Here is a 19,170-nt window from a genome sequence, read left to right as displayed (position 1 = left end):
TAACATCCCCGTCTCTTCCTCGGGGTCTCTGGGAGCCTCCAGATCCCCAGCCCTGGTTCTCGCTGACTGGAGTCAGAGCCAGGAGCCTCCTGTGTGGTGGCCGCAGAGTATACAGGGTGCTCCCAGCACCTGTTTCCCCCACAGGTGGCTCCAAGCAGACAAGCAGCCCAGCTGGCCACACAAGGGGGCCCTGGAGTCTGAGGACTCGATGGGAAGGGCTGTCATGCCCCGCCCTACTAGCTGTGTGACCATGGGCAAGTCACAGAATCCCTCTGAGCCTCGGTCTCTCTTCTGTGAAAAGGGAGCAACCATTGTCCTCCTTTTGCCAGGTGGCTGTGAGGAGGAGACGACACAGTAAAGTACCTGGCGCCACGCCCGGCCCCGCAAGCCCTCGTTATTCCCGTTAAACACGTAGGCTAGTGTTCAGCGGAAGGGACACTCCAGCTGTCTCTTTATCAGGATTTGTTTCCGAAGCACCCTACGTCTTCTTTTGGCTCACAGACTCCCTACAGCTGACACCCCCCAGCATTTTCTCTCCTATGCTACTGTCCCTCTGGGGGGTGGCCCATAGCTGGTACACTCTAAGCCTAGCTGCCTTACGAAGCTGGTGGGGGGTGGGCAAAGAAGAACTGGGGAACCCAGGGTTTTCCCACAGAAAGCAAGGCCCCAAAAGGGGCTGATGAGGGAACTCCCTGACTCCCCAGGGCCCACAGAGGTGCTGGGCAGGGCAGAGAGTGAGGAGAGCCACACTCTTGCACTGAAATCTGGTCTGGGAGTCTGGAGATCCAGGTTCAATTCCTGGCTCCCAAGCTGTGTGACGTGGGCCAGTTATTTAACCTCTCTGAGCCTCAGTTTCCAAGTCAGTAGTTGAGACTAAAGATACCTGAGGCTGTCTGTGGTTATCTTTACCCTCATTTGCCACAGGAGATGAAGGACTGGCCTGCAGCAGGTGTTCAGTAAAAAGGGCAGCAGAAACTAAGTTGGGGGTCCAGGGTGCCACAGTCCTTCCCATCCCGTTTCTATGGTTAGATGAGGCCAGAAAGGCTCAGAGAGGTTTAGAGACTTGTCCGAGGTCACACAGGTTGTGCACATCATTGCCTTCCTGGGCCACTCACTCCTACTTGGGATCCTTGGTCTCAGAAACCCTCCCAGGGAACTTTGATCCTGCCTTGTTGCCTGAGAGAGTTTTCTCATCTCAGAATGGTAGTCCTAGAGACACTAGAAAAGATGTGTCTCCTGTCTTCACTGACAGATGCTTGGGGGAACAGAAGCATTTCCACAAAAATACCAACACACTGAAGTTGAGCCTCCCATGGAAGGGCTGTCTGGGAGAATTGCTGGAGGGGTGCAAGTAGGCACTAAGCAACATTGGATGGAATGTTGGCTTTGGTGGCCTTTAAAAGAAAACCACCCTCCACGTGGCTGCCACGAAAATCCAACCCTACTCAGTCCCACCCTATCCTTCCCCTTCAGATCCAGTTTCGACTCCTGGACTTGGCCTGTGAGTCTTCTGGACTCCATCATCCTACATTCTCATTTGCCTCTCATCTGGTCTGGGGGCTCTACAAGGGTAGGTCCTGGACATTTTGATTCTGGGACCTGCCATAGAAAGGAGGTTAGGCTTTCTGGGCAAGGATCACAGGCCAGGCCCCCATCAGATGTTTACACACGTTTCTGCAATTTGGGCTTCACAATAAGCCAGAACATCAGATGTTACTATTATTCTCACTTTGAAGATCAGCAAACTGAGGTCAGAAAGATCAAGCAATATGCCAAAAGTCACACTCAATGTGATCGCTGAAGACATGAAGAGATGAAGGAAGGGGCGCTGAGCACATGGGGTTCCCGCTTTCAGGCCCTGGTCCCCAGAGGCATCTGCAGCGGGTAGGCTCGCTTGGTTGCCCATCTGTCTCCAACTCCTGGGGAGCCCCATCTAGGCACTGAGTGAGGTGGACCCCTGTGAACTGACTAACCACAACCACAGTCTTTGGAGGTGTGTGGGAGGAGGAGAGTGGCTCTCCCCCAGCCCGCCATAGCCCCAGCCCCGCCCTACCCCAGCCCCAGCCAAAGCTCTGTGCCAGCCCAGCAGTTTCTGCTTGGCAGCAGCTCAGAGAAAAGTGAAGTGGTGCTGGATGTGGGGGGAGCAGGTTGGGTGGGAGAGCCTGAGAACTGTCTGATTCCAGCTCAGCCATGTTCTGCCAATGCTGCAGGGCTGCTGTGAGGCACTTCCCGGGCATTTGGCCCCTTGGACAAGGATCTGGAAAAGGAAGCCCACAGGGAGTGGCAGAAGCATCATTAATCAGCACAATAAAGACAGCCAGAAGTTGCCCAACAACCACTGGGTACAGGCCCCAGGCTGGGTCCGTTATTCTCAGTTTAGGCACCAACCTGAGAAGAAGCTACTATCTTTCTCACTCTACTGATGGGGAAACTGAGGTTGGATGAGATGAGGACTAGAGCTGGGGGCAGGTGGGGGGAATATTAGTGATGACCAGTAGGGCCCTCCGTCAGCATAGATCTGAGGTTCCTGGTGGCGAGGAAGGAGAAGAAGGTGTGGACACCCTTTTCAGGTCTTGTGACCTTTCCTACCCATGCTCTCCTAGCAGCTCAGGCCCCCTCTTAGCAAAGCTTTGCCGATCTCTTCCTCTGAGTCTACGTTAGGCCCTGCCCCATCCCCACCCTGTTCCCCTGGTGCTCACAGATTGTCATCTCTGAGCTGTCCCCATCTGCCCAGGCCTGTACCCACAGTGAGCCAGATGGGAGGAAGGAAAGGCAGATGCCATCGAGAATTCAAGGAACTCAGCTTGTTAAGTCCAGCTTCACCCTGATTTACCACAAGGCTTTGGGTGGTCCCTTCCCCATCTGTAAAATGGGGCACCCTGTGCTACTCTCAGGGCTGGTGACCATCAGGGAAGAGAAACATGTGGAAGAGGAATTCTCTACGATCCTTGGAACCGGGGTCTGGAGGATAGCTGTGACCCTCTTCTGCTTGGCATCCCTCCCTCGGGTCCATACTCAGCAAGGCAGGGCAGCTGTGATTTGGCAGGGTCGAGGCATCTAGAAGAGGAGGTGGCTTTGGGGAAGATGTGTAAAAGACAATGATACCACTGTGCTGCTTTTTGAACAGCACTTGAAGACAACCTGAGTAACGTGGTGCTGGAAATGGGGATTCAGTTTGGCCAGGGTTGGGATGATCCCCTGGAGGGGAGCTTGGCAACCCACTCCAGTATTCTTGCCTGGAGGATCCCATGGACAGAGGAGCCTGGCGGGCTACAGTCCATGGGGTCACAAAGATAGGCCATGGATGAGCGACTAAGCACAGCACAGCTAGCTTTGTGAAGACTGGGCTGAAATCCCTGTCTCTTAGAGTCAGTGTGACTTTGGATGTGCCACTTAACCTCTCTGAGACTCAGTTTCCCCAAATGGGGACCTTACTAGTCCCAGACAGGTGATTTTTATTTATACTCGACGACCCCATCCTTAACTTGTTTCTCCACCTGAATTCTGGAGACTTAGATGGTACCTTTCCACAGCTGCTTGAGGGTCCAGGAGACGCTGGAGGAGGCTCTGAACACTACAGCACAACCAGAGAGGGGACTGTGGACCCACCAGAGGGGGTGGCTGCGGTGTGGGGGAACCCCCTTTGTGGCCGCTCCAGGGCCAGTGAAGGGTCATTTCCTTCCGTGTTCAGCCCCGCCGTCACCTCTCCTGTTTGCCTCCCCTAAGTGCGGCGGCGCCAACAGCGGGAGAAATCGGGGCCAGGCCGGATTTCCTCTGCGGACCTGCGGCTGCTAGAGCCACCCGCCCCTCCGGACCCCGCGGGGCCACGAACTGCACGTGCGGCGGCGGCCTCGGTGGCACAGCGCTTCCTTAGGGACCCCTCTCCTTCCCCGTCCTTTCACCCTGTCCTCTTCGACCCGCCCCTCCCCAGCCTCGCGGTTTCGGCCGCGAGAAAATGCTTCCTCCCCTCGCGGGTTCCGGATAAACCGAGTCACGCGGGGGCGCGCCGGCCGGGCGCTAGGACCCCGCGGCCGGGCCCAGGGGGGGGCGTGGTGGGGCGGGTCGGCGGGAGAGGTATTTAAATTGGAGCCCCGGTCGCCCTCTCGTGGGTCGGGCTCCCGTGGGGCGGTGGAGCGGCCGTGCGCCTCCTCGGGCCGTGACCCCGGGGTCTGGCGCGGGGTGGGACGGGGAGGGCAGGTTTGCGCAAAATGTGCCGGGGCTGCCCGGGAGAGGAGCGGCGGCCGCGCTGAGCCAGGTAGGAGCCGCCCAGCGGGCGAGGCTGGCCGGCCCCTCGGGGAACTGGCGGTCCCGAGCCCCTCTCGAGCACCCGGCGCGGAGCTGAGCTGGGGCTGGTTCATCGAGAAACTGATCCTCAACAATCCCCCTCCAATACTTTGTGCGCGGGGCCAGGGTTGACCCTGCCTCGGCTCCAGGCTCCTAGCTCAGCGGATCTTTCCTGCGAAGGGCAGGGCGAGGCCGGCGTTCCCATTTGACAGATGGGAAAACAACCGCAGAAAGGCCGGCACTTGCCCAGGGAACACACAAGCTAGTCAAGGGCCGTTTAGGATTTGTCTCTGGTCTCCTACTGCCCTCTAACCCTGGCGAGGGGGCGGGGGCTGGGGGCGGGTCTTCGCATCCCACCGCACCAGATAGCCTGCCCATCTCTAGGGGTGCAGAGGGTGAGGCACCCACCTCTCTCCTAGGGTTTCCTCAGCCAGCCCTCTTAATGGGTGGTAGGACGTGAGGGACCCCCACCCCCACCCTCAGCTGCCTGAAATTCCGCCATCACAGACACATTCCTTTGGGTTAAGGTCTAATTCCCCCGTGGGCTGCACATGTCTCCAGAACGGGGCTTGCCCTTAGTGATTCACTGCTGGCTGGGAACATCTACAGCAGCTCTCCCAGGACCCGACTCTGCCCGTGATCCAGGCTGAGAGGAGGGAGAGGAGCACCCCGAAGCCCGGCACTGTGAGCCTGTCTGCTGCTGTGTGTGTTGGGGTTGGGGGATGTGTGGAGTGGATTAGAAAGGAGATCTTGGCTTAGTGTTGTGGAAACACTTGCTTTAGGAGGCAGACAGACTGGATTCTGATCTCGACTTTGCCATTAACTGCCTATGTGACCTTGGGTAAGTCATCTCCCTGAGCCTGGTTCTCCTCGTGGGCAAATTCTCTAGGAGGCAGGCAGCTCAGCACCTGCTGGAAAAAACACAACACACAGATCTGGGCTAAATCCCAAAACACTTATGAGCTGGGTAACTCTGGGGTAAGTCACTTCACCTTTCTGAGTCTCAGTGTTCTCATATGTAAAATGGAAATTATAGTAACTGATTCACTGGGTTGTTGTGAGAATTAAATGAAATGATATATGTCAAGTGCTAAGAAGAGTATCTAACATCCTTAAACACTAGAGATGGGCTTAATATTAGTAGTGCCCCTCCACCTCATCTCTCTCTCTCCCTCTCTCACACATACACACACACACACTTTCACACACACCTACACATTTTTTTGGCACTTCTCCTCCCAGAGTCCTAAGATGTTTTTTTGCCTCCTCTTCCCTGGGCCACTTGTCTGCAGGCCGGGGGCTTTCCTCTTGAGCACTCCTTGCCTCGCCTGGGCTGCTCAGCCCTGCGAGTTTATCCCTGCTGGGAAAGACAGTATGTGTCCAGGGTACCTTCACGGCCGTTCTATGCTTGATCATCACAACCACTGGAGGCAAACAGTGGCAAAACAGGAACCAGGCTACTTGCTCTACAGATGGGACATGGAGACCCTGAAAGGTGAAGGGACGTGCCCCAGGGCACAGGGCTGGTGAGGAGTAGAGTCAGGATGGGAGCCTGGGTCTCAGTGAACCCAGTCCTCCCTTTTGAGAGTGAGTAGCCCTCAAATTCTACACACTGTCTGGGCACTGCTGAAGGGTGCCCACCATCAAGGGGCCCCTCTCCTTTGGATGGCAGGGCAGAGTTCCACGTGCTGCAGGGAAGGGCCCCCCTGGATGTTCAGCTGCCCACCTGGGAGATAGGATGGGATTTGGCAGGGGAACAGGAAACAAGAGCCCCTTTGAGAAGGTTCAGAACTAACCCAGGTCCTCTCTTATCCTTACCTTGATAAGGTAAGATCCTTACCTTATCCTTACCACTCAGCCCTTAGCAGTGGACTGCTACTCCTCACTTTTCTGTTTATTCAATAGATCTTTAGTGAGTACTGCTTATTAGACCCCTGTTCTCAGAATAAGGAATAAATATTAGGAAACAACCAAACTGAGGAAAACAGTAAAACATATGCAGATCTGGGGAGGTGGAGGGAGCAAGCAGGGCAAAGGCCCTGAGGCAGGAGGGCACTTGCTTGAGGAATGGCGAGAAAGCTAGGAGTCGGTGAGGAAAGGGCAAATGGTAGATGGAGTTAGAGAGGAGGTTGTGTACATCTGAATTTTATGGGAGGTTTTCAAGCAGTGAGATTCATGGTCTGATACATGATTTAAAGACATCACTCAGGCTACTATGTTTAGGGCAGACTGCAAGAGATCAAGGTGGAAACAAGGTGTTGCTGGGATCGAGGCCCAGGGTCGTGGTGGTGCCTCAGTCTGTGGGGCGGTGGGCAGATCCAGAATCTGGTTTTTTAGGAAGAGCAGACAGAACCTGCTGATGAGGGGAGGGAGTGTGGCAGGGAGGTAAAGAGAGAGTCCAGGAGAGAAACTGCTTTCTTCAGCGTCACCATGTCAGCGAGGCGCCACCGCGTGCCGATTCTCACTGCCTTCCCCGACCTGCACAGTGTGAGATGGGGCCCAGTGGAGAGTAAGGCCCCTTTGCCCTGGGGACGCGGCCCATGGTGATGGGGGAGGGGGCAAAGGGAAGGGAACCAGGGGCTGATGGGACGCTTGGCACCAATATAGAGCCCAGACTCGGAGAACCAGAGAGGGCTTCTCGGAGGAGGTAACATCTAGGCTGAGACCCAAAGAATGAGGAGGTATTCAGCACAATAGAGGGGAGGAAGTGAAGGTTAGGGGCAGTGAAAAGATGCTTAGAGAACTGAAGGGAATTTGAGGCTTTCAGAACACAGAATAGGAGAAGGGACAGTGAGAAATGAAGCTGGAGGGAAGAGTTGGCGAGGCAGGCACGCTCCGCAAGGGCCTCGAAGGCCTGCTGAGGGGTTTCCACTCAATTCTGAGTATACTGGCTTTCGAAAGGGTGGTGATGTTCTGCTTTTTAAACAGCAGAACAGAATTTCCTGTAAAAGCCCAACCTGTAACGCAGGTGAGAGGAAGAACAGCTGTGGGGCAGGGGGCCCATGGCCCCGGGGGAACCCAGGGAACAGGGCTTAAAAGACACCACTGCGTTCTTTGCCTATCTGAACAAGGAAGGACCTCAGAGCACCCGCCTTCATTTACAAATCATAGCAAGGATGTTTAACAGGTTCTAACAGTAAGGACTCAGCCCATAAAGGTTCTATAAATGCATCTTCTAAAGCATCCCTCAGATTCACAATTCAGCACTTACTGATTGAGCACCTGCAGGAGACCTTATAGCTAGAGGTTAAGGGCACAGATCCAGAAGCCCACCTTCCTGGGTCTGTCCCTTGTTAGTTGTGTGACCTTGGGCATGTTGCTTAATTTCTCTGAGCCTCCATTTTCCTGTCTGCACAGTGGGAATGGTGATCATAAAACCAAGTCACTGAATTATTGGAAGGAGTAAATGAGTTCATAGCTGTAAAGTGTGGAGAAGAGTGCCTAGTACATGAGAGCTCTGTGTGCGACACTTTCATAGAATATGTCTCATTTGATCTTTAACAAAACTTGGCGAGGTTGGCATTAGCCTCAGAAGAGGAAACTGAGGCTCAGAGAGGTGAAGTGACTTGTACAAAGTCACACAGCAGGTAAGTGGAGGAGACAGAGGAAGCAGTCTGGTGTGGGTGACTCTGAGTCCAGTGCTCTTGGAGAGCATTATGTCTCTCCTTGTTAATGTTTTGTAGGTATTTATATTATGGTCACTTCTGGGCCTTTATCTGTGTCCCCAGTTCCCAGTACAGAGCCAGACATGAAGAGGCATTCAGTAAGATGTGGGTGAATGAATGACTGAATGAATGAAACTGACCGACTGAGCTGTGTGTTGCCAGCACTTGGCCCAGGTTCTCAGTGAATGAGCCCCTAGCAGCACTGGGATGCGACCCGTCTGGGGGCTTTGTGGTCGCCCTCAACCTCAACCAGGCTGCTCATGAGAGAAGGGCTGGCCCAGCAGGCCTGGGTGTCCCACTGTGCAGGCAGTGGCTTCAGTGAAAGTTAAGGGCCTGGCAGCCTGTTCCTGGGGAAGTCCACGGGCCACAGTGCTGGGGGCAGGGCAGGCCTCCTGGCGGGGCTTCCTGTCAAGGCTCCAGGCCCAGCCTTCAAACAATGGCAGGGACTCGGGGATCAGAAAATCAAAAGAGAAAGGGCAAAATAAAGTTCTGCGGGTGGGGGGATTGAGGAATTCCGTTTGGAACTTGAGCTCAGATGGGGGGCCTGCTTGTGGCCTGTGTGGACCTGGAGTCCTGAGCTTGGCCCAGGGCAGCCCTTGAGGCCTGTCTGCCTCCTGCTCACCTCCTCCATGCTGTCTTCTGCCTGATGGGGCCTTTTGAAGCCCAAATCTGACCGTGTCACCCACTGCTTAAAAACTCCTATCCAAGGTAATGGCTTAGCCCCTCCATCTGGCACTGAAGGCCGTTTGTGATGGGCTGCAGCCCTGTTTCCCACCACCTTCACAAGGGCCCTGTTCACAGCACCTTCAGTCCAGCTCCCGCTGTGGTCTGGGGTTCCCTGAGGGCAGCTGCAGACAGGAGAGGGCAGTGGGAGCCCGCGGTGGGAAGGAGCCTGCAGTCTTACCATCTTCCCCTTTCTTCCTGCCCTCTGCAGAGCCATGAGCCACCAGATTCTGCTGCTTCTGGCCGTGCTGACCCTGGGCCTGGCTACCTCCCAACACCGAGACAAGGTGCCCTGTAGGAAGGTAAGACGCTCTGCCTCATCAGGGAGAGTTCCTCATATCCCCTGCCCCCGGGGGTCCTACTGGCCCAGAAGCCAGAGGCTAGAGGGCTCAGAAGAGGAAAGGGGATCCACTTAATGCCATTAAAGCTCGCATTTACTGAGCACCTACTAGAATGTCTAAATGCCCTGTTTACTATTAATCCTGCCAGGTAAGTATAATCATTCCAGTTTTAGAGAATTGGAAACCGGCTTGGAGAAGTTAGCCTTGTCCGAGGTCATTCACTTCAGTAGGGACTCTATTTCCTCAGGCCATCCCCACAGGTCAGTGGGTCCAGCTGGTTGCTGAAGAATATGTGTGCGTGAGTGCTAAGTCACTTCAGCCGTGTCCAACTTTTTGTGACCCCATGGACTGTAGGACCAGGCTCCTCTGTCCATGGGGATTCTCCAGGCAAGAATACCGGAGTGGGTTGCCATGCCTTCTTCCTGGAGATCTTCCCAACCCAGGGATCGAACCCACATCTCTTACAACTCCTGCATTGGCAGCCAGGTTCTTTACTACTAGTGCCACATGTGATGCCCTGAAGAACATGTATATGTGTGGGGAACCTGGGGTGGGCAGCTGGGAAAGGCTCTTCTGTCCTGGGCCCCTCCTGGGGACAAATCCCCTCCCTAACTGGGCTCCTTAACTTGAGCCCAACTGCCGTATTCCTGCTGTGATGCCTCTCACTTAGTACTGCCCAGGTCAAATGCCGCCTTCTCCAAGAAGCTTTCCCTGACCCCTCCCAGGCCATCTCTCTTCTGGGCTCCCACAGTCCTAAGCCTCCCTCCTTCTCAACACTGAGCACATGGGGTAGTTGGTAAATGGGTCCACGGCTGACTCAGCTACCAGACCAAGAGTTCCTCAAGGGTAGTGACAAGGTTTGATCCATTTTGTCCCATTTTCCTAGAGTCTGGGAAACGCTCTGAGGTTACTGTGACCCTGTGGGATACAGAGAAAAGAGCTTATCTAGTCTAACTGGACAGCTGGACAGTCACTGAGGTCAAGGCCAGAGCTTGGGCTGGGGAAGGGACAGGCCCTCCAGTAGCCTCATTTGGACCTGGGACTGGGAGCTCATGACACAGAGTTGGTGGTGTTTTAGTCACCCAGTCGTGTCTGACTCTTTTGTGACCCCGTGGATTGGGATTTTCCCAGGCAAGAATAGTGGAATGGGCTGCCATTTCCTTTCTCCAGGGGATCTTCCCAACCAAGGGACCGAACTTGCATCTCCTGCATTGCAGGAAGATTCTTTACTGCTGAGCCACTGGGGAAGCCCTAGTGACACAGGGTGGGCAGCTGCTTTGGGAGGTACATGTGCTAGCAGCCAGGGCCAGCAGCACTTCCCTGGGGTTTGCAGTGTCTGCTGTGGCCACCTCACTCGTGCTCCTTGGAGCCCTTCCAGGGTTCCCAGAATCCAGAATAATGGGCAGAGAAGGACTCAGACATCACCACATGCAGCCCCACATCCTTCCTGGGGCACAAAGCTCAGAGGGAGGGAGGAAGGGCCTGGGCCACGCAACAGGCAGAAGGGAACTGGGTGAGCTTTGGATTTGGGACAAAGGAGGTAACAGGCAGGAATGGACTTTCTGAACTCCCACAGAAGGCATTATGATGCTTTTCAGTAGTAAAAAGAAATGGCCACATGCCGAGGGCTAGCAAGGGGCCTGCTCTACACTAAGGACCATCTCTCATTTTGTCCTGCCCAGAACTTCTCTTTTCAGCTGAGGAAACTTAGGCTGAGAGAAAAGATGTGACCCCCAAGGTCATACAGACAGGAAGTAACAGATTTGGACCCCTCCCTCCCAAGTTCATGGTGTCCACTGCCGGGTGACTCTCCCTGCTCTGCTTCCCTTCTGTGTGCAGATAGTATGATGGGGTTGAGTGGCACCCTCTTCCCTCCTAAAAAAAAAAAAAAAAAAACCTGGGCAATGGCATCCTGGCACATCAGAGAGAGTGGATAGGGGGTCATCAGGGGAAGCTCAGAACCTGACTAAGGGTGGACACTCCCAAGATCCCTTCCCACATAAGTCACTCATGCTGGGGGCTCGGAGATCAGGGAGCAGTGGGTGCCTCACAAATGGTGTCCTGAGAGCTGCCCTGGCCTTCAAGCTCCTTCCTGGACTGAACTGGAGAGCTGAGCAGTCCTGCCTCGTGGCGGTCCCCTCTGGGCCTCTGTGACAGGGGTTCTGGGCACTGGGCAGAAAGCAGGATTGGGTGCTGGACTGGGCCAGCTTCGTGTCCTGGCTCAACTCTCAGGGGCTGGTGCCACAGAGGACCTTTGAGTATCCAGAGGTGAAATGGAGCTGGGCTTATACATGGGGTAAGCGCTCCCCACCCCACACAACACATGTTATGTCTGTGTTCATTTTGTTGTTTCTTCTTTAATCAGGATGGTTCAGGGAGCTGAGAATATGGATGAGGAGTCTATGCCCAGTAGCCCCAGCTGGCAGAGAAGTTGTGAGGGAGGAGGGAACAAGGAGCCAGGCAGGTCTGGCAAGGTGGCTAGAGTATGAGGATGCTACTTTGCACTGGGCCCCAATGGCAGGGGTTGTCCCTGGGCCTCTGAGTAATGCCGGTCACTGTGCCGTGTGGACTTGGAAGAGTCACACATGCCTGATGGAAGACAGCCGGTTCCTCCTCGCATCCCTCCCCCTACCTTGGGCTCTTGGGAGGAAGCTGAGAGCTGGGCCAGGCAGGGAACACCCAGGCTGTATTCCTACCCTGTCGGCCCAGCTGCTGATTTGTGACCTCATTCAAGTTACTGCCATCTTTAGGCTTGGTCTCCCCATCTGGGAAGGGGGTGGGCTGAACCCTTTGTGCTCTAATAGTCTTTGACTCTGGTCTGAATAAATGAATCGTGTTCAGTCGTGTCCGACTCTTGTGACCACACGGACTGTAGCCTGCCAGGCTCCTCTGTTCATGGGATTTCCCAGGCAAGAATACTGAAATGGGTTGCCATTTCCTCCTCCAGGAGATCTTCCCAACCCAGGGACCAAACCCTATCTCCTGCATTGGCAGGCGGGTTGATTACCACTAGTGCCATCTGGGAAACCCTGAATGAATGGATCATCCCTTGATTGAGTCAGTCCCTCAGACCTGTATTAAGCTGATGATGTCTTCCATCTACTGAAAAATGTACTGAGCACTTTTTGGTGCTCAGAAAGGCCAGGTCCAAATATCCAGTCAATCAAACCCTTTGCCCTGAGCTCACTTTCTAGCCGGTCCACACACAGATAGTCACAGGGAGAAACAAAGGGAAGCACAGGGACTGTGAGAGCCCAGGGGAGGCCCTGACCTGCCCAGCATTTAGGGAGGTCTCCTGGGTGGAGGAGACCCTGGTGCTCAGCACACAGAGTTCACGATCCTGCTCTGGTTGGGCAGAGCACAGCCAGCACATGGAGCAGCGGGAAGGAGGCTGAGAGGTGGGTGTGGGAGGGTGCAGTGGGCCGTGGTCAGGTGTGGGCTGGGCTAGGGTGGGTTGGGAGAAGATGAGCAGGGACCACAAACAATGTTGAGCCCTGCTTAGGGTCCTGGCTCTGCCTGGAAGGGGTTTAAGTCAAGGGCAGCATGGTCAGAGTGGAGTTTCTGACAGTTTCCAGGCATTCGGCTGGCAGACCCGTCAGAAGGGGTCAGTGAAGACAGAGAGGCTGGGGTGGAGTGGGCCTGAGCTGGGTGCTTATGGAAGTCAGAGCCTTTGCTGGGAAAGGCTGGGGTTCCTGGTGTGCCGGAAATGACAGAGGGAGACTGCATTCACATGGAAAGAATTCTGGCCCCTGAAGGCACATGTGGTGGAGGACAAAAGTGGGGTCTTCGGTTGTTAGGAGACTGGGGTTCAAAAGCTACTAGCTCTGTTCCTCACCAGCTGGGTGATCCTAGACCCTCTCTTCCCCTCTCTTAGCTTGAGTTTCTTAAAGAGGGGTGATCATGTTTGATGGGCAGGCTACCATGACAATCCAATGAGACTATGGGTCTGAAAATGTGAAATAAAATATAAAATGCTGAAGAGGCATTGGGGAAGGATGAGTTACATTCTGGATCAGAACCAGATGGAGCTCACACAGCAAAATCAGCTCTTGTTAACAAAGAATATGGGTTGGGACTCTGGTCATCTTTTTCCCGGCCCCAACCCCATCTCTGGGGGCCCATCTGGACTGGACCATGGGAACTGAAGCCACTGATGGGGTGGGGGTGGGGTGGGGTAGATGGAGCAGCAGGAAAGAGGTCACATCTAGGGAGTGTCAGCAAGGAAGGCAGGCTCTGGAACCAGAGTTGTGCCCCATGGAGTGAGGGTTCGAATGAGATCTGAGGGTGCGAGACCAGAATTAAAACAGAGGACTAGGGTGGAAAGAGCATTTTTTGTTTTTGGAAACATTTCTCCCAAAGTGGTTTCTAATCTAACATCAGCTGGGTAAGTTTAACTCTGTGGGTCCATAGAAGGAACTTGGGATGTAGAACGAGGAGGCCTGGGTCCCAGCGTGGCCCTGCTCCTCACTGGCTCTGGCTCACTCTAAATGATACGTGGCTTAGTTTCCTGTAAAATAGGATAATAGTCAGTACAGAATTTTTTTGTTAGTACATTTTTCCTTCTGCCTATCATCTGTATGGTCTACCCATCAAAGCTTCCTTGAGTCCCTCCCTGATGCCAGCACTGCTGTGAAGTGAAGTCACTCAGTCGTGTCCGACTCTTTGCAACCCCATGGACTGTAGCCCACCAGGCTCCTCTGTCCATAGAATTCTCCAGGCAAGAGTACTGGAGTGGGTTACCATTTCTTCCCCCAGGGGATATTCCTGACCCAGGGATTGAACCCGGGTCTCCCGCATTGCAGTCAGACACTTTACCGTCTGAGCCACCAGGGAAGCACTGCTCTATCGTGTACCAAAGACAGCGGCAGGGAGCAGGGTGGGTATCATGCAGACCTAGGCGGGTTAGGCTGGGGTGGAGGACCTGAATCATGCTGGGAGGACAGAAGAGAGTCCTAGCCAAGCCTGGTGGGGGCTCAAGTCATCCTTCCTAGAGGCGAGTGTCGGGTTCTACCTCCTAGGGCATGCACTAATGCCCATTGCTCTCCCTGCCCTCCCACCCTCCCCAGGTGGACAAGGAGGTCTGGTGCCAGGGCCGTGGCCTGCTCCAGGTCCCCTCGGTGCTCTCACGGGACATCGAGGTCCTCAACTTATCTAGGAACCAGCTGCGGAGCATCCTGGCCTTGCCCCTGGGCTTCTACACGGCACTTCGTCACCTGGACCTGAGCGCCAACGAGATCAGCTTCCTCCAGCCAGGGGTCTTCCAGGCCCTGCCCCACCTGGAGCACCTCAACCTGGCCCACAACCACCTGGCGGTGGGCACAGCGCTGAATACTGGGGGACTGGGCCCCCTGCCGCACCTGACGTCCTTGGACCTGTCGGGGAACAGCCTGTACAGCGGCCTGGTGGAGCAGCTGCTGGGGGAGGCGCCCGCCCTGCGCACTCTCTCACTGGCGGAGAACAGCCTGACGCGCCTGGGCCGCCGCACCTTCTTGAGCACACCCGCGCTGGAGCGGCTGGACCTTCACAGCAACGTGCTGATGGACATCGAAGACGGTGCCTTTGAGGCCTTGCCCCGCCTGGTGCACCTCAACCTCTCCAGGAACTCCCTCACCTGCATCTCCGATTTCAGCCTCCAGCAGCTGCGCGTCCTGGATCTGAGCTGCAACAGTATTGAGGCCTTTCAGACGGCGGAGCCGAGGGCCGAGTACCAGCTCGCCTGGCTCGACCTGCGGGAGAACAAACTGCTCCACTTTCCCGACCTGAGCGCACTCCCGAGACTCATTTACCTGAACGCGTCCAACAACCTCATCCGGCTCCCTGCGGAGCCACCCCGGGGTGGAGCCGAGGGCCTCCATGCGCCTTCCGAGGGCTGGTCATCCTTGCCCCTCTCCAACCCCAGCCGCAATGCCAGCACCCAACCCCTCTCCCAGCTCTTGAATCTGGATTTGAGCTACAATGAGATTGAGCTCGTCCCGGAGGGCTTTCTTGAGCCCCTGACCTCACTGCGCTCCCTGAACCTCAGCCGGAACTGTTTGCGGGCCTTTGAGGCCCAGCCCGGCTCCCTGCCCTGCCTGACGCTTCTGGACATCAGCCACAATGCGCTGGAGACTCTGGAGCTGGGTGCCAGGGCCCTGGGGTCCCTGCGGACGCTGCTTTTACAGGACAATGCCCTGCGGGACCTGCCCCTGTACACCTTCACCAGCCTGGCCAGTCTGCAGAGGCTTAACTTGCAGGGGAACCGGCTCAGCCCCTGCGGGGGCCCAGCTGAACCTGGACCCTCGGGTTGCGTGGCCTTCTCTGGTATCTCCTCCCTCCGTGTCCTGAACCTGGCGGACAATGAGATGGAGATACTGCAGGCAGGTGCCTTCCTCCACACGCCACTGGCCGAGCTGGACCTCTCCTCTAACCCTGGGCTGGATGTGGCCCCAGGGGCCTTGGCGGGCCTGGAGGGCTCCTTGGAGGTCCTGGCCCTGCAGGGCAATGGGCTGGCCGTCCTGCAGGTGGACCTGCCCTGCTTCAGCTGCCTCAAGCGGCTCAATCTGGCTGAGAACCGCCTGAGCCGCCTACCTGCCTGGACACAGGCCGTGTCCCTGGAGGTGCTGGATCTGAGGAACAACAGCTTCAGCCTCCTTCCGGGCAGTGCCATGGGCGGCCTGGAAAACAGCCTGCGGCGCCTCTACCTGCAGGGGAACCCGCTCAGCTGCTGCGGCAATGGCTGGCTGGCGGCCCAGCTGCACCAGGGCCGTGTGGACGTGGATGCCACCCAGGACCTGATCTGCCGCTTTGGCTCTCAGGAGGAGGTGTCCTTGAGTCACGTGCGTCCCGAGGACTGTGAGAAGGGGGGTCTCAAGAATATCAACCTCATCATCATTCTCACCTTTGCAGTGGTGTCTGCCATCCTGCTCACCACGCTGGCCACCTGCTGCTGTGTGCGGCGGCAGAAGTTCAGCCAACAGTACAAAGCCTAGAGAGTTTGGAGGCCACACACGGGCTCTGTCCGGAGACCCTGCTGGGGCAGTGGGGGAGCCAGAGGCATGGAGAAGGGTGGGGACTGACCCATGATCACACAGTAAGCCAGGGTCCAAGACCCTCGGTCTCTCAGTCCCAGCCCAGGGCTCCTTTCCCCGTGTCCTGCTGCACCAGTAGGTGACCCACTTCTCAGGCCGCACATCATGTAGTCCAGCTGTGGAAGCCGCAAGTTGGGCAGTTTCAGGAGTGACAGAGTGTAAGGCTGATCCCATCAGATCTACAGATCTTTGCCAAGCATCTGTTTTGTGCCACATCCTGCCCTGGGCACTGGGGGCGCCGGGGAATGAGACACATCCCTTCCCTCAGCATTGCCCAGTCTGAGTGGGCAGGTGGTCACAGAGTGTGCGGTCACCACGTGGAGTGTGAAAGCCAGGGCTCCAAAGTTCTGCAGCCCCAGCTGGCTGAATGTGGATAGTCCTTCCCTGGCTGGGCCAGGGCAAGAAAGGGGCAAGACCAAGAGGATTTGTCTGAGACATTTCCAAGCAGACTATTTGTCACATCTTCTGATAATGACTTTCAGCTTCTCTGAAACATGAAGAGCTTGTGACCGGAAGAAAGCTGGAGCCACTTGAGTAAGGCTTGGATCCAGTGTTGTTAGGCAGGCTGTGGCAGCTCTGGCAGGGTCGGTTAAGAGGCAGTCTCCCTGGGCTCTGGCCCAGCACTGGACTGGTCTGTTTCCTGCTCTGCACAGGCGCTTTCCTACCTGGCACCCACAGGTTGCACACATGGGTCCAGATAACTGCCCTAGCCGCGCCCCCCCACCCCACCCCACCCCGCCGCCCATTCCCTGTCCAGGTCCTGCTCGGGCCTGCTGCTCCAGCTCAGCCCCATCCTGGCCAGTGAGCCAGGAGTGAGACCCTTAGGTTTCTGGTTCTGTTTTACACCACACTTGGCAGCAGTGACAAACCCAAGCCTGCATTTGCCTCTTTATGACAACCCTCTGAGGTTGGTATATTATCCCATTTAACTAGAGGCTCTGAAAGTCTCCCTCCAGGGATCTCCAGCTAAGAAATGCCAGAACTGAGCTCCAGGCTCACATCCTCCTGCGTCCAGAGCCTGAGCTTGGCCACTGCAGGGGCTGCAGGCTGTAAGATGGACAGGAAATGGCCCCATATGGCTGGAACGGGGCCAGGGAGCATCTGGGCACACCCACCCACTCTTCTCCTTCCTCTCTCCCAGGCGGGCAGAGAGAAGACGGGCAGCCACAGGCCCGCTCCTCCTCCTGTGCCTCTGTTTCTCTTATTCCATCCTTTGCTGACTAGGTGGGCTCTCCTTTTCTCATCTAGCCCTAGAATTCCCTCCCTCCTCCTCCCTCTGTTGAACATAGCCTGGAATTTGAGACCATTGAGTCCAACCTCCCTGGTACATAGATAGAACAGCTGAGACTTAGGAAGAGACTGGAACTTGCTCAGAGCTGCTCAAGTCAGGACAGAGCCTGTGAAAAAAGGTAGATTCAGATTTCAGACCTCACTGAGGGAGTCAGCGTTGGGGGGCTTGGGGGTTGGACCTGGGCAGTTTCCTTCTCTCTCTCAGCTGTCACATCACAAGATGATGCTGGCTCCAACCTCCCTTTCTGGTCCTTGTCATGCAGGGAATTTTTCCCCCTAGAAAAATGCATAGAAAAATCCCATGCAGATATAGCCCATGGAATCGTGGGCTGTCTGGGGACAAAGGAAGCCCTGGGACAAGCCCAGGACTCTGTGTCATGGTCTTCACCTTCTTACTGTGTTTGGCCTGCACTCAGGCTCACGATGGTGCTCGGTAAAGTATGAGATGATGAAAATGGCCCTCTGTCCACCCCATTTTACAGATGAGAAAACTGAGGCTGAGAGAGGGTCAAAGACTCAGGGAGTCCATGGCAGAGCAGGGCCAGAACCTGGCCTGGTGGCCTGGCCCCAGCCGGGGGCCCTGGTGGCGAATGGGGCAGCTGGTGGGTCCAGTCCTGTTCGGGATCATGACCACAGGTGCTCAGTGCACACAAACACTCTTCTTCAGGCCTGAGGGCAAGGCGTGGGCCCCTTCTCGCCTGATCTTTGAAAACACTACAGGATGCTGCTTTCACCTCCCGGGAGCCAGGCCACAACCCAGGCCTCAGGACCCGCTCTTTGTGTAACCCACATGAATGTATTAAAAATGATTTTGGAGAAATGGTGCAGCCTGCCGGCCTCCTCCTTGCTGCTGGGAATCTTTGCATCCACTGGAACCCTGCCCTCCTCTACTTCCCTTCCAGGCTTTGAAGCCTCATGGCAGACCCCTGGGGAGACAGGCGGAGGACCACTGGGTGGGAGACTGAGGCCCTGGGTCTCACCATCTTGACCCTTGGTGCCTCAGCCACCATCATGCCCCTGCCACACCTCTGTCTCCTCACACTCGGCAAACGCCGCTCCCCACCTGCGAAGAAAACGGTGACTTCCAGCAGGAGCCTGTTAGTACCTCTCTCTCTCTGCAGCTCCATTCGAGTGCTTCCTCTATACCCGCTCCCCACCCTGTCCAGAGGCAGCATGTCCTGGGCATGTCCTGTTCTCTCTCACTCATTTATTTTCTCACTTTGCGCTCCCTTCAGCCTCTCCTCTCTGCTTCTGTCTTCCTCGCAGATTTCAGCTGTGCTCAAGTCTTGCCCATCTTAAAAACAGTACGAAGACCCTTAAACCACTTTCCCCTTCCTTTCCGGACATCATGGGTAAACTTCTCAGTAAAGTAGCTTCCCCTCCCTCCCCTCCATCCTAATCTATTCCAAGCCACTTCCAGCTGCTCCCAGCAATCTCCCCAACCCAGGGCTGAGGTCACCAAGGTTGCGCTTTTCAGACCATGTCTCCCTGACCCGTGCACTGTGGGGCCCGCCTCTATCCCCCAATCACCCACACCTTCCCCTTGGGACACTCCCCTGACATCTAGGACCCTAGATGCCACTCCTTTTGGGGCTTCGCGGTGTGCTCATCTTCCTCAGAAGGACTCTTCTCCCAGGAACATCATCACCCTCACTGATGTGGCTGCCCCATCGCTCTGACGATGCCCACATCTCTGTCTCCAGCCCCAGACCTTCCTGAGCATCCAGCCCTGCTACCTTGACACCCAAAGGCCTCCCCAGCTAGAGAGTTAAAGACCTCCCAGGGGCTGGAGGATTGAGA

At 55.8% G+C, this 19,170-nt stretch overlaps 1 protein-coding gene across 4 annotated transcripts; it reads left to right on the top strand.

The window, feature by feature from the left end:
* The first annotated feature begins 4,168 nt into the window (after nucleotides 1-4,168).
* On the top strand, nucleotides 4,169-18,190 carry LRRC32 (leucine rich repeat containing 32). 4 transcript variants are annotated; one of them, XM_061380927.1, is made up of 3 exons: nucleotides 4,169-4,255; nucleotides 8,884-8,974; nucleotides 14,080-18,190. In XM_061380927.1, exons 2-3 carry the CDS (start codon nucleotides 8,888-8,890, stop codon nucleotides 15,979-15,981), a joined length of 1,989 nt encoding a protein of 662 aa, XP_061236911.1. In that variant the 5' UTR covers nucleotides 4,169-4,255; nucleotides 8,884-8,887; the 3' UTR covers nucleotides 15,982-18,190. The 4 variants fall into 4 exon arrangements, with proteins under 4 accessions (XP_061236911.1, XP_061236913.1, XP_061236912.1 ...); XM_061380929.1 differs by lacking the exon at nucleotides 4,169-4,255 and adding an exon at nucleotides 4,633-4,968; XM_061380928.1 differs by lacking the exon at nucleotides 4,169-4,255 and adding an exon at nucleotides 4,633-5,125.
* Nucleotides 18,191-19,170: the final 980 nt, after the last annotated feature.

This window comes from Bos javanicus, chromosome 15 (genome assembly GCF_032452875.1).
Source record: "Bos javanicus breed banteng chromosome 15, ARS-OSU_banteng_1.0, whole genome shotgun sequence".
Taxonomy (NCBI): domain Eukaryota; kingdom Metazoa; phylum Chordata; class Mammalia; order Artiodactyla; family Bovidae; genus Bos; species Bos javanicus.
This window is presented reverse-complemented; position numbering and strand designations above follow the sequence as displayed.